Here is a 12806-nt window from a genome sequence, read left to right as displayed (position 1 = left end):
TATTTTTTGCTTTATTATTTAATTTTCATTAATTCATTCAATAAAATTTCTTTTAGATTATGGGATATTCAATTTCTTTTTCGATTTTAATAATATTGAATAGAGATTGTACCAAAACTAGAACGTGCGACCATAACAAATCAATAAAGAAAGAAATTAATTAGGAAAAGGAAGGGGACAATACATCACTCTCTTCCTTTAAATTATTTATACAAAATGAACTTAATTCAAGAAATTAAATTGTAGGGGAAGGATTGTCGTTGGGTGAGGTGGTGGTATCAGTGTCAGTCTTCATCCCAAGTGTGTTCTTCACTGCCTCAGCTGCTCCTTGTGCCATGCTCTTCACTTGCTCTCCAGTCTACACAAACACACGACAAATTAAAAAAAAAACACAGCCATTCTTGTCAGTGAAAGTAGTGAAAATGACAAGTAATTGCCTGTTGGAGGAAGCTGGCAGCTTGGTCCTTCAGGTCGGTGGCAGTTTGGGCGGCGGATTGGGCATCCTGGGTGGATGTTGCTTGGCTCATAACCTCATCCTTCTTTACCTGAGCTTGTCCAACAGTCTCCCCAGCCTTGCAGCTCAAATCCTGTTGGCTTGCCATTTCTCTAAATTTTTATGTTTTTCTTGGTGTTTTTGGGAAAATAGACGTGGGAATTGATGCATTGAAAGGTGATTAAAGCCGGAGATTATATAGCGCTTTGAAATGGTTGGGACTTCGCCTGTTTTTGTGCATTGCCTTGCACTTAGCCTGTTTGTTGTGCGACATTTTTGGGGTTGGAATGGACTATTTCAACGTTTATATATACTAATTCATGGTACGTGACTATTGGTCGAATGAAAATTGGTGGGGTTTTGGGTGTTGTTGAAAATTGGCCGGTTGGGTCGAGTTGAAAAAATCTTTTCAACCAACTTCAAATTTAGAATTCATCCAGTTGATGACTCGAACAACTAAATAAAGTTTTCAACCTAGCCCACCTCGAAATGGTTTGATTTGAATGGTTGAGTTCTTTTTTAATTATTCGAATAAAATAATAAATTAATAACTAAAATGTTATCGAATTTAAAAATCAAATATTTACCCGATTGCATTACTAACATTAGTTACAAACGTAAAATATTTTTAATCTTTTAAAAAGTACGGTAGAATTAGATTAATAGATTAATTATAACTATCAAACTAATTTTTTCGAATTTAAAAATTAAACTCAATATAAATAAATAAATAAAAAAAGTTTAATATGACCTAATTTTTATTTGTAAGAGGTAGATAGAACGAAATGTTAGATGTATTGGATGATGAAAGTCCCACATCGGCTAATTTAGGAAATGATCATAGATCGTTTCCTTTCCGACACATTAGATTTATTTATTTTCAATAGCAGATTTGAACCGGTGAGACGAAGATTTTCAGTTCTCTGCTCTACCATTTGAGCAATACCGGCCATTTCCTTTCCGACACATTATATTTATTTATTTTCATAGCATATTTGAATCGGTAACACGAAGATTTTCAGTTATACCGGTCATTTCCTTTCCGACACATTAGTCGTATTTTCAATCTTTATAATCAAAGAATACACTCTCCATTGGCGTGAAGCCTTTTCGAAGCAAAGCCGTGAGAGCGCTTATGTTCAAAGTGGACAATATGATACAATTATGAAGAGTCGTGATTTCTAACAAAGGTAAAAGAATGAAAATAACACTCTATTTTTATATAGATTTGAACATGCACCGACGGAAGCAGGAGCAAACACGTGGCAAGAGAAGATAGGCTGAGTCATCGATTTGGTGCGGCCAAAGTCTGTGAGAACAGTGGAGCAGCATCCCAGGAGAGGGCACGTAAGCCCTACACGTGTCACTTCCGTGGACTCGTGTCAATCCATTTGGTAGCTCCGGGAAGCTTATAAATAAGCTGGATTTGATTCATCCCATATTACTCACAAAAGAAACAGATCTAATTCTAAACAATGGCATCCCACAATCAGAGCTACAAGGCTGGTGAAACCAAGGGCCGAGCTGAGGTATTTTATTTATTTATTTATTTATTTATTTAAAAATGAATTATTCTCTAAATTAATTATTATTATTATTTTAGGAGAAGACTAGTCAGGCGATGGGTACAATGGGGGACAAGGCCCGAGAAGCGAAGGAGAAGACGTACGAGACGGGGCAGGCGGCAAAGGACAAGGCCCATGGAGCAGCGGAGTCGACAAAAGAATGGGCCAAAGAGTCCAAAGATCAGACAGGAAGCTACATGTCGGATAAGGCCCAAGCGGCCCGAGAGAAGGCCCAATCTGGAAAGGAGACGACCGGAGGGATACTGGAGCAGACGGGTGAGAAAGTGAAGAGTATGGCCCAAGGAGCGGCGGAAGCTGTGAAAAGCACTTTTGGTATGGCCCACGATGATGACGTGGGCAAGGAGGGGACTGGGAGTGACACCACCACTTATCGCAGGGGCTAATTCGTAATTCTGTTGTTGGTCTGCATGGTTTGTTGTTGTGTTGTGTTGTGTTGTGTAACATTTCCCTCCCTTTTTGTTGGAGGTGGTGTTTGGTGGTCTGTATTCCAATAAGAACATCCTTTGTCTTTGCTAGCTCCTATTATCCAATAATAATAAATGCAAGTAAAATGTAATTTAAAACTAAGAGAGAAAATTTATAATAATTAATTTTCGTTCATAAGTTTTATATTTAATTAACCATTTCTTACTCATAATTTAAAAAACTAAGATATATAGTTTTTTAATATTTTAAAAATATTTAAGTTAAAATATCATTTTATATTTATTCATTCAAAGAAAAAATATATATATATATATTGAAATTTCCATTTGTAAATAAGTGGAATTTTTTAGTGAAAAAAAAAAACTTTGAAGAGTCAATTTCAGTCATCGATCTAATTCTCTCTCTCTCTCTCTCTCTCGCTCCGTACAGACCTAGCCCCGTTTTCTCTCTCAACGATTTCGCCCTCGCTCCCATTTCCGTCGTGCTTGGTCATTGGTGATTGCGCCATTGCTTCTTTGTGTGGCTTTATTGTCACTCCTGCTCTCTCGCGTTCTCTCTTCTGTGTTCATTTTTGCATCCCTTTAGCTGGAGCTCCGACCAGGTTTTAATCTCGTTCTATCACTTGATTTCATTATTGCTTGAAAATTGATTACTCTGTTATTGAGATTATAATTTCCCTGTTCGTCGTTATCGTTCAAATTTTTATACGGGTTAGTTCTTTCGTAGCCGAGTGAATTGAAGGTTTAAGTCGAATTCCCTCTGGTTTAAGTAGGAAATATACACTTTAGTTCTTGCCCAATTGTTGTTTTTTCGCTGTTCATCAGATTCTGTATATTGACCATTTATTGATCGTTACAAAATTTCGGTGTTCGTTATGTTTGTTGAGTTTTATTTTGTTAGCATCGATTTCCATGAAATAATAGCTAATTAGACCAGGACTTGACAGATGGGGGAACTGGCGACTGAGAAGCATGTTAAATACATACTATCCGTTGAAAAGGTGCGTTTTCCATTCATGGATCTCATGTATTTTAGTGATTTTACACCGTTGTTGTGTNGAAATGGCTAAAATCACCGTTGTTGTGTTCAAAATCGCCATGAAACATGTCTTCAATCATTCAATCGATTTTCATACGCGTGGAATTGTTTTGAATCTGTTAAAAATGATTTTAACAATTTCAAAGTCACTCCCAAATGTTACTTTAGTTGCCCACATCTTTGATCGTTTTGTGTCCAGAGAAAGGATGATTTTCAATCCGTGGTGATGGAACATCTAAGAATGAATGGTGCATACTGGGGGCTGACTGCACTGGATATTCTTGGAAAGCTCGACATTGTAGACGCTGATGAGGTTATTTCCTGGGTCATGTCATGCCAACACCAGTCTGGTAAGTTCTCCAANCTTAAGTTGTGCTTTTTGTTGAATGTTTGTCTTGAACGAAGTGGCTATTCAATTACATTCTCACAACGTTGGACTGAGGATTGTTTGCCTGATTCTTATCTGAATCAATGTAATTACTCAGTGTTATGTGCGCATCGAGTAATTGATAATGAAGGCAGAGAAGTTGTGCAGGTGGTTTTGCTGGCAATGTTGGACATGATCCGCACATACTTTACACCCTTAGTGCTGTGCAAGTCTTAGCACTTTTTGACAAGTTGGATGTTTTAGATGCTGATAAGGTGACAGATTGTATCCTTTTGAAAATGTTCTTCTTCCCGTTTAATTCAACGTCTAGTTTTTGGTTGCTTACATGAATCCTTGATGGGCATTTGAAACCCTTTTGGGGTGGGCATTTGAAACCCTTTGGGGGTAACAGTAGTCCCAACTGTATATTCCTCATAAGTATTCACTTATTAAATAGTTGGGGAGAGCTTATTTTTATGGATCTTTCGACCTATACTTTTCTTTTGAAAGAAAAAAACACTTTTTCGTTGATATAAAAAACAGGTAAAAACATTCCTTTAAGAGTTAGAAGACGATCTACCCTAATTTGACTTGATTAGTGGAGTTTAATCCCACACTTCTTGAGTTCCAAATGATAGCCTTAACAGCATTTAATCACAAGACCTAGCTTCTTTTTTAGCTATTGGCGCATATCAATTGAAAATTACTCTCCTTAACTAAACCATCTATTACTCAGAACAATCAAAGCAAGGGAAGAGGGAGTTCTGGAATTTTAACCTATAGAACCAATGAAAATTAGATGCGCTTGATCCTACCCTATAAATCATTTTCCTGAGAAAAATCACTTCCATTAAGACGAATGACAGAATAAAACGCCTTACAAAACAGAGACCAGCTCACGAAAAGTAGTAGCCAAAAGACAAGAAATGACTTCAATCTTTTGAACAGGGAAAAAGGAAAATTACAAAGTCTTCATAAGATAGAGCGAAAAAGAGGCATTAAAATGTGCCATTTTTCAAACATCTTCCCAAGAGCCCTCTAACCCTTAAAAATATTCCCTGTATTTCCCGCTAGATATGCCTAAGGCATGCAAAAAAATTGGCCTGCCCAAGTATTACATCCTCCGGCTTAAAAAGGAGGGTATAAAGCCACTTTCTCCATCATAGTATGGCAGCCAAACAAAGTCATCGAAATACTAAATCTTTCAAAACATCCAATAAATCTTGACTGCAAAGGGACAAGTACGAAGAATGTGATTCAAATCTCCTTCTGCCTGCTTGATTGGACCATTGAGGGTAAGAGGGTTAAGCACAAAAGATGACGAGTTCTGTAAGGTGTCAGAATTAAGGCTAGTTAACCCTCCATGAGGGCCAAGATCTCTTGTTACACTTAACCATACACTAGATGTTGTTGGCCTTCAAAATGAAGATGGCTCCTTTTCAGGGGATATTTGGGGTGAAGTTGATTCAAGGTATTCTCTCACTCTTTACTCATTTCTTTATTATACCGTTTTTAAGGAATCAATGCTTGGTACGATGTCACAAGTTACCTTTCATAGAATACTTATGGCTTCAATTTTTGTTTTCTCCTTTCAGATTTTCATATATTGCAATTTTATGTCTATCATTGTTACATCAATTGGATAAAATCAATGTTGAGAAGGCTGTGAACTTCATCGTTAGTTGCAAAAATATGGATGGTGGTTTCGGATGCATACCTGGTGGAGAGTCGCATTCTGGGCAAAGTATGTTAGCCATTTCTTCCTTCATGTTTCAAGTTCTCTAAACTTGCGTCTAAAAAGTATCAATTTACAAAGTGAGATGGCGCATAACATGCTATCAGTGTTGGTGATAGCACAATGTTGCTTTTGGTCTGTAAACTTTACAATGGTGAATAAATTGCAACTGAAGTATTCGGATTAAATTGCTACTAAAGTATTCCAGAGTGAGAATAAGTTTCTGATTTACGAAATACTGTTGCCATAAGCTCAACTAGCAATTGTTTACATGGTTCTTTAATCCAATACAAATGCCTAAAGTCTGCATCGCTGTAACTACAGTTTTCTGTTGTGTCGGTGCTCTTGCTCTTACGGGGTCTCTTCACCATATTGACAAGGATCTTCTTGGTTGGTGGTTGTGCGAGCGGCAAGTCAAGTCTGGAGGTCTTAACGGTCGCCCTGAAAAACTTCCCGATGTGGGTTTGGGATAAGATCATTGTTACCAAGTTTGTTTCCATTAGTTGCTTTTGTACTTCTACTCAGAGATTTTGTTTTGTTGCTTCAGGTTTGCTACTCGTGGTGGGTTCTTTCTAGCTTGATCATGATTGACAGGGTTCACTGGATTAATAAGGAAAAGCTCGTGAAGTTCATCTTAGACTGCCAGGTTACGTCGGCCAAATTGTTTCATCACCTAACATGGCTTGTATTGTTTCTAATCTCGATAAGTCCATAACATCGTTCTTGGTAACTGGAAAATTGCAGGATACAGAAAATGGAGGAATTTCAGATAGGCCAGACGATGCTGTTGATGTCTATCACACTTACTTTGGAATAGCAGGTACATCTTTCTTTCTTAAGCAGCCAATCTCCTGCATCTTGTGTTCCTATTGCAGAGTACCAAAAATTTGTTAACTTGCAAACCTTTATTGTTGGCTAATGTTCATAACATCGTATTTTAATTTATACTTCAATTAATATTGCAGGACTTTCACTTCTTGAATATCCAGCGTTGAAAGCCATAGATCCAGCATACGCTCTACCAGTCGACGTCGTGAATAGGATTCGTCTCAGAAAAAAGCTTGCTGTCTAAGTGAGTTATACCTTTCTTCCAACTTCTGGTAACTTAAATCCCTTATCACTTGTCAAGGTTAGCTCTTGAATCATGAATTTTGGTGTGGCCACTTTGGGGTCAGCGGAAATTTGAAACTTGTCTGTGCTTCCATATGATCATATATAGGTTTTAGCCCCATGAAGAGAGATGAATCATGTACTGTCTTGTAGGCCAATAGTCAATGTCACCGGCAGGGTTTGAAATGTGGAATGATTTGGAAATTGCCTATTGATTTCATCTTGTTTTCCTTTGCATTTCAATGTTGTACCTGTCCATATTTAAAGGTCAAGGTGATTAAGTAAACTATCATGTTATACTTCAATGCAATTCTTTTAGCCAAAACAAGTTTACCAATTCGAAGTTTTTGTTTATTTGGTCTTTCAAAAGTAGTTAATAATCTTTAAAATATACCTTTTTAGACGATTATACATTAATGAAGCGTTTAAGAGACTTCCATCTCTATGCATTCCTCTATAGGCGTATCGCTGATGAATGTGTGTTGATATAAGGAGACCTTTTAAACTAACCTTTTGGATAATGTGTCGGATTGAACAAAGTAACCATAGTATCCATATTTAAAGGTCAAGGCGCGAATCAAGACCTCATCAGGCTCCTCATGGAGAACCAACAAGCACGAGCCAAGCTTCTCGAGGTTCAAGTCCATGAGTACGAGGCTCTCAAGAAGGAACCAAACGCAGTTTAGTCCAGCTCTATATGATCTAAGAAAGAACGCGCAGAGGGATCAAACTCCATATAATGTGGATCAATGATGAAACGGGATAGAGAAAATTGGTGCCCTTGACCCCGTATTCGAGTGCTAGATTGCCCTTCCAAAACTACATCAAAGAACTCAAACTAGACGCTACTAACTCGTTCGAATTCGAAAATAGAGAGAAAATGGTTGGATAATAATAATAATTTTCCTATAATATTTATTTGTACTAGATTTTTTCATTTAAAAATACATGAACAAATTGAACCGACCAAAATGATATTTTAATATATATATATATATATTAAAATATTAGAAATTTAAGGAGAAATTGGGCCGGCCCAGATGAAAGTGGAACGAGAGAGGCCCAAATGGTTTTCGCCGCCAACACAGAGCAGGCAAGCAAGCGACCAAGGAAATTAGAAAGCAAAATATTCGGGACCGTCCCTACCACCGTATATCCCCATTGCTTTAGGAATTTAAACTTGTTTGGAATTACTCCTTGCTCATAAAATCTCTATCAAAATCAAGTTTTTGCTTTTCACTCAATTTGAAGAATTCCTTGGCAAGATTCAGAGCATTGTCAATACTCCGCTTAATTCTTCTCTCGAGGTATCGATCGCTTTCGTCGTTTCTTCGTTTTTGGTTGTTTTGTTTTTGTTTCCTTCTTCCATTTAATCAAATCCAATTCAGCTTTCTTTTTACTTCAATCCTGCATTTCACTTCTTTTGATTCCGTCGCTTTTCTACGTTGTTTTCAATTCTCTGGTTACAGTTTCGTTCTGCTTTTTCAAATTTGGAAAATTATGGTTATAATGCTCTCTATATGTTGATTGCTACTATTTTATGTTTTCCGTTCTATCTCGTTCCATTTGTACTTTTTGTTTTCCTTTTTGTCTTGCTGAATGAGTAAAAAACGTTTTCGATTTTTGATATTTACAGATTTGCAATTCGTTTAGAATTAGGATCATTTGAAGTATGAGACTAAGGAAGGGGGATCGAGTTGAGGTGTTGAGCCAGAAGGAGGTTTCGAGTGGTTCATGGAGTTGTGCTGAAATTATTTCTGGTAATGGCCGTTCTTATAGCGTGAGATTTTTGTCTTCGGTGGAAGCAGTGGAGAGGGTACCGAGGAGGGCGATTAGGCCCTGTCCTCCTCCTGTCGCAGGGTCAAATGTTTGGGCTGCTGGAGATCTAGCTGAAGCCTTCCACAATTCCTCGTGGAAGCAAGCAAAAATTATGAAGATCGTTAGTGTTCATTGCTATATAGTAAGACTACTCGGATCACCATTAGACGTATTGGTTAGGCAATCAAACCTGAGAATGCGACAGGCTTGGCATGATGGCCGGTGGTTTCTCCTAGGGAAGGTACATGTTCTAACAAGTTCAGACAAAGTTCCGTTAACCATCGTTCCTATTTTACTTTGTTTACAAATATATTGAATTTGTTTCTGTACTATGGATTCTGAAGTCGTTGCATGTTTCCTGAAATATATTTTGTACTTGAAACAATTATTGAACCATCATTTCATATGTTATTTCTTTGGCAGGCCATTGGAGGCTCGGGTTCGTTGTCTAGAAATAAGCAAACAAAGCCAAACATGGTGAAAAGCAAGGATCAACAGCTAGTGGTGACGTTTCCTGGTCGTCGAAAGAGGCCATTGCCTAGTCAATCCTTAAGTCACAATTTATCTGTCCAAACAAAGAAAGTCACTGAAAAAGATGTTAGGTGTTTGCCCACATCATGGATAAAGGATGATATGAACTTAACACAAGAGCTGAACACGATTAGATTGAGCTCAACCTTTCGTACTGAAAATGTTGAAGTCATTTCAGGCAGTGCTGGTTTGAGGGAGGGCAACGTTGTTCCAGTAACCTCAACCCACATTCAGGCAGATAGTTGTGCATCTTCTGTTGGCAGCAATAGGTCCACTGATGATTTTTTCAAGGACCCATTTGTTTCTGTAGCTCGTCGTAGTAAAGATGTGGATTGTCATAGCGATGCCGAATCAGCTACAGGAAGGGGACATGGGGAAGAAGATTCATGCTCCCATAAGGAAGTATTAGCTAGATTCCACAGGTCAGAGTTGAGTGCATTTCATTCTTTTATTAGGAGATTGTATGCTTCTGGACCTTTAAGTTGGGAAGACGAAGCACATGTTTCAAATATTTGTGATTCACTTCACATATCTAATGACGAATATTTGATGGAGCTGAGGAATCTAATGTCTGCTAATAACAGGACATCCGTATGATTGATTAGAACATTTATTCTTTTGGAAACTTGGAAAGCACCCAATTGATTTGTATATACTGTTGGGAAATGGGAACTGTTCTTTGTTCTTAATAATACCCTTTTCTTTGGCCAATATCAATATCACTTTTTTGTTACACTGATATGGTCTGCTGGTAGCGCTAGGATATTGTCCTCTTCATGTGAAGGGTTCTTACATTCTTACCTTTTCTCTTATCTGCTCTGGGTATACAGTGTACTTGTTGTGTTGTGTGTACATTCTAATCATATAATGTCCTCGGCAGCCTATGGCACTTCAGTTGAGGAAAATATGGGTACTTTCCCTTGTTATGACATGGAATAATTTGGAGGCTTTGGGGGTTTCTGCAGCGTTTCGAAACGGTAATGGATTATACTTGTCTCCTTTTCTACAGCAAGCCATTTGATAAGTAATCTCTTACTTTTTTATGCTTTCTTGAGGTCTAATTTAATCTATGTTTGATACGAGTAGAGATGCAAGTTGATAACTGAAATAAATTAACTTATTGTGTTATATCTATACTGTGATCAACGCTGCTGTTCGTTTCGGTTATTCTGAAAACCGGATTAAAGTAAATTTTCTATATGTTGCAATTGCCATGGTGTTCTCTGACCTTCTCTTACTTTTGATCTCAAGCATTACATTCATCCATATTGTTGTACACTTCGTTTTGTTTTTCTCTCTTGACAATGTAGGTGAAACACAGTACAGGCCTGCTGTTGGGGTGGCTAAAGATCTTTTCAGGGGGAGAGGGGCAATGGTTCCGTTGCTCGTTTCTTGTCCCCATCAATCGTCGTAGCCTATTTGGATTGACTTTTTAAGTGCTTAAAATCATTGTTTTAAACGCCTAAAAAGTCAATCCAACCAGGCCTTTTGAGTCTTTTAAGTGATGTCTATCAAATATCTAACATTTTTGTTTGTGAACAGAGATAGCTTTGATCTTTCATACTCTTCTGATCAGTTGACAAAGGACCCGGGTAAGGAGAAGAATAGTTGATCTAAATAGGCCAAAATCGTCACGGCTATTCGATGTTGGTGCTTTTCTAACTCTTAGCATTGCATTTGTCATTGTTAGGAAATGGTTTGGAAGATTGAAAGTTAAACCTCTTTGACATTAATGATTTGAGTTTTTCGACCTATTATCAGTTTATGAAGCAGCTGAGCAACCCAAAATGAAGATTGAGCTTCAAAACTTTCACATTGTTGCACGCAAGCTTCAAGCCGGTGCAGCGGCTGATGCTGGTAAAGGATAGGATTCTACCCTCGTGCTTTTTCCTAGGCAAAGTGCTTCCTTCTTCTCCACTGCCTATCAATTTCATAGGTACAAAATCTCATACTTAAAATTTTGAAACTGTTGGAGTCTTAAGACATAAAATATGTTTTTTCTCTTTCCAAATATATATATATATATATATATATATATATATATATAATTGCACTTAGACCTTTATGTTTGAAGATTGTTCGAGTTTTACGTTGATAAATAAGGAGAAAATCATAGGTGTATAAGTAAGAGACATTATCTCCATTGATACGAGATTTTTTGGAAAAGTTAAAAGCCAAGTTGCAAGAGTTTATGTTCAAAGCAGACACTATCATATCATTATGGAAGTTCATTGTCCTATCATTTTGGTTTGTGACCCATTGCATGTTTTTTTAGTACCGAGGAGTCAAAAGAGTTTAGATTAGGGAAGGAATTAATTGGAAAGTGATTTAATTTGAAGCTTAAGCTTAAAGCCGCATGTAGTATGCTTAAGACTTCCAAAACCGCCAATTGGTTGGTGAGGTTCTGTGGGCTATTGTCATTATAATCATTTTGATTAGTATATCATGTCTGCTATTAAGTATTTTTGTTTTTGAAAGTAAATTGTGGGCTAAGTCATAAGCTTTGATTGACTTTGGGTAAGTTTAAATTTAGTACGTATTATAGTTTTAAATACCCTAAACGCCCTTACGACGACTGCTACTATTACATGTTTAGTAGTTTTCTTACCCTAACGGGTTTTTACTTGAAAGGTATGTAGGTTGAAACTAAGAAAGTAACGCAAAATTGATCCATTGGAATTGTACTTATCGATTGATTTGGTTCTTAGATCGATTTTATTGATTTCAGTTAGATTGCCTATTTGTTATTATTTATTTTGATATCATTATGTATCAATTTTTAATAGACTTGTGAATAGCATCATCTAGTCATCACCCACTTTTATTTTAATTTTAATGTGTGAAAATTAATTATTATGGTATCATTTAATAATTATTTTATTTTTTAAAATCGATTTTATAAATATTAGTTTTGTTTTTCAAATTTCACGACGAACTTTTATATATATATATATATATATATATATATATATATATATATATATATATATATATATATATATATATATATATATANATGTCAACTGTGGAGCTCACAGCCATTAATTTCTGTCTAATCTAAAACTAGATCATTCACACGCTACAGAAAATTTGTGTGGATTCAATCATACATGATTCATATCCTTTGCGGTTTTATGAACAGTCCAACTTAAACAATGAAGATCCGTTCAAAAATTATGTGAATTATCCACTTACGATGATCGTTTAAGCATCTAATTAAGTTCACACCAAGAAGAAATCGCTAGGGGAATCTAATAGATAATACTTTGATGTTTAATCGCAAAATTAACAACGGCCGGCGTAGAAATCTAGGTCGTCAACATCAAGATGTATGATAATAGACTGACTATAACAAAAGAATAATACTAAATCAATCGTCGTCAATCGATAAAGAGATGTGAAGTAGTTGCTGTAGGTATGAAGTTTCCCTAATCTACACGATCTAGAAGGCAATAAGAGGCAAATTTATTTAGGAAAGGAAGATTCACTTCCTTCCCCAAATTTTTCGTTGCGACGATTTCAGAAAAAGGCAGCATAGATACAGATTTCCAAAAACACAATACAATATCTCATTGCGCCAAGCCTCGTAGATCTATTTCTTGCTTCGATCCGACAAATCGGAAGCGAGACGCGACGCAATCGCCGAATGATACATAATGTCATGGAAACTGGAACTCTCCATCGTTTTCATTCGGAGCATTT

At 36.7% G+C, this 12806-nt stretch overlaps 4 protein-coding genes across 9 annotated transcripts; 3 read left to right on the top strand and 1 right to left on the bottom strand.

Moving 5' to 3' along the window:
* Positions 1–155: 155 nt before the first annotated feature.
* Positions 156–602, bottom strand: LOC111807276 (late embryogenesis abundant protein 1-like). Its single transcript, XM_023692934.1, has 2 exons — positions 438–602; positions 156–358 (listed from the first exon to the last, which is right to left on the bottom strand). Exons 1-2 carry the CDS (start codon positions 600–602, stop codon positions 236–238), a joined length of 288 nt encoding a protein of 95 aa, XP_023548702.1. The 3' UTR covers positions 156–235.
* A 1331-nt stretch (positions 603–1933) lies between these two features.
* Positions 1934–2594, top strand: LOC111807274 (late embryogenesis abundant protein 7). Its single transcript, XM_023692932.1, has 2 exons — positions 1934–2022; positions 2097–2594. Exons 1-2 carry the CDS (start codon positions 1969–1971, stop codon positions 2460–2462), a joined length of 420 nt encoding a protein of 139 aa, XP_023548700.1. The 5' UTR covers positions 1934–1968; the 3' UTR covers positions 2463–2594.
* A 269-nt stretch (positions 2595–2863) lies between these two features.
* LOC111807270 (geranylgeranyl transferase type-2 subunit beta 1-like) lies at positions 2864–7080 on the top strand. 2 transcript variants are annotated; one of them, XR_002816938.1, is made up of 11 exons: positions 2864–3106; positions 3452–3505; positions 3743–3893; positions 4079–4195; positions 5315–5381; positions 5506–5654; positions 5970–6103; positions 6193–6291; positions 6390–6465; positions 6611–6774; positions 6865–7080. XR_002816938.1 is itself a non-coding variant. In XM_023692922.1 (10 exons), exons 2-10 carry the CDS (start codon positions 3452–3454, stop codon positions 6715–6717), a joined length of 954 nt encoding a protein of 317 aa, XP_023548690.1. In that variant the 5' UTR covers positions 2864–3106; the 3' UTR covers positions 6718–7080. The 2 variants fall into 2 exon arrangements, 1 of the variants encoding a protein (XP_023548690.1); XM_023692922.1 differs by having other exon boundaries at positions 6611–7080.
* A 722-nt stretch (positions 7081–7802) lies between these two features.
* Positions 7803–11107, top strand: LOC111807269. 5 transcript variants are annotated; one of them, XM_023692920.1, is made up of 6 exons: positions 7803–8062; positions 8392–8814; positions 8997–9526; positions 9985–10081; positions 10415–10750; positions 10866–11106. In XM_023692920.1, the coding sequence occupies exons 2-4, from the start codon at positions 8428–8430 to the stop codon at positions 10001–10003; spliced, it is 936 nt and encodes a 311-aa protein (XP_023548688.1). In that variant the 5' UTR covers positions 7803–8062; positions 8392–8427; the 3' UTR covers positions 10004–10081; positions 10415–10750; positions 10866–11106. The 5 variants fall into 5 exon arrangements, with proteins under 5 accessions (XP_023548688.1, XP_023548687.1, XP_023548686.1 ...); XM_023692919.1 differs by having other exon boundaries at positions 9985–10754; positions 10866–11107; XM_023692918.1 differs by having other exon boundaries at positions 9985–10750.
* The last annotated feature ends 1699 nt before the right edge of the window (positions 11108–12806 follow it).

This window comes from Cucurbita pepo, chromosome LG12 (genome assembly GCF_002806865.2).
Source record: "Cucurbita pepo subsp. pepo cultivar mu-cu-16 chromosome LG12, ASM280686v2, whole genome shotgun sequence".
NCBI lineage: Eukaryota > Viridiplantae > Streptophyta > Magnoliopsida > Cucurbitales > Cucurbitaceae > Cucurbita > Cucurbita pepo.
The sequence above is the reverse complement of the archived record's forward strand: the minus strand, read 5'-3'. Positions and strand labels throughout refer to the sequence as shown.

Coding starts and splice junctions, on each gene's coding strand:
- LOC111807276 (XM_023692934.1), bottom strand. CDS start 602: ATGGCAAGCCAACAGGATTTGAGCTGCAAGGCTGGGGAGACTGTTGGA. Junction 359..437: donor CTGCCAGCTTCCTCCAACAG/GCAATTACTTGT, acceptor GTGTTTGTGTAG/ACTGGAGAGCAAGTGAAGAG.
- LOC111807274 (XM_023692932.1), top strand. CDS start 1,969: ATGGCATCCCACAATCAGAGCTACAAGGCTGGTGAAACCAAGGGCCGA. Junction 2,023..2,096: donor AAACCAAGGGCCGAGCTGAG/GTATTTTATTTA, acceptor TTATTATTTTAG/GAGAAGACTAGTCAGGCGAT.
- LOC111807270 (XM_023692922.1), top strand. CDS start 3,452: ATGGGGGAACTGGCGACTGAGAAGCATGTTAAATACATACTATCCGTT. Junction 3,894..4,078: donor GTCATGCCAACACCAGTCTG/GTAAGTTCTCCA, acceptor GAAGTTGTGCAG/GTGGTTTTGCTGGCAATGTT. Junction 5,382..5,505: donor TGGGGTGAAGTTGATTCAAG/GTATTCTCTCAC, acceptor TTCTCCTTTCAG/ATTTTCATATATTGCAATTT.
- LOC111807269 (XM_023692917.1), top strand. CDS start 8,428: ATGAGACTAAGGAAGGGGGATCGAGTTGAGGTGTTGAGCCAGAAGGAG. Junction 8,815..8,996: donor GGTGGTTTCTCCTAGGGAAG/GTACATGTTCTA, acceptor TTTCTTTGGCAG/GCCATTGGAGGCTCGGGTTC.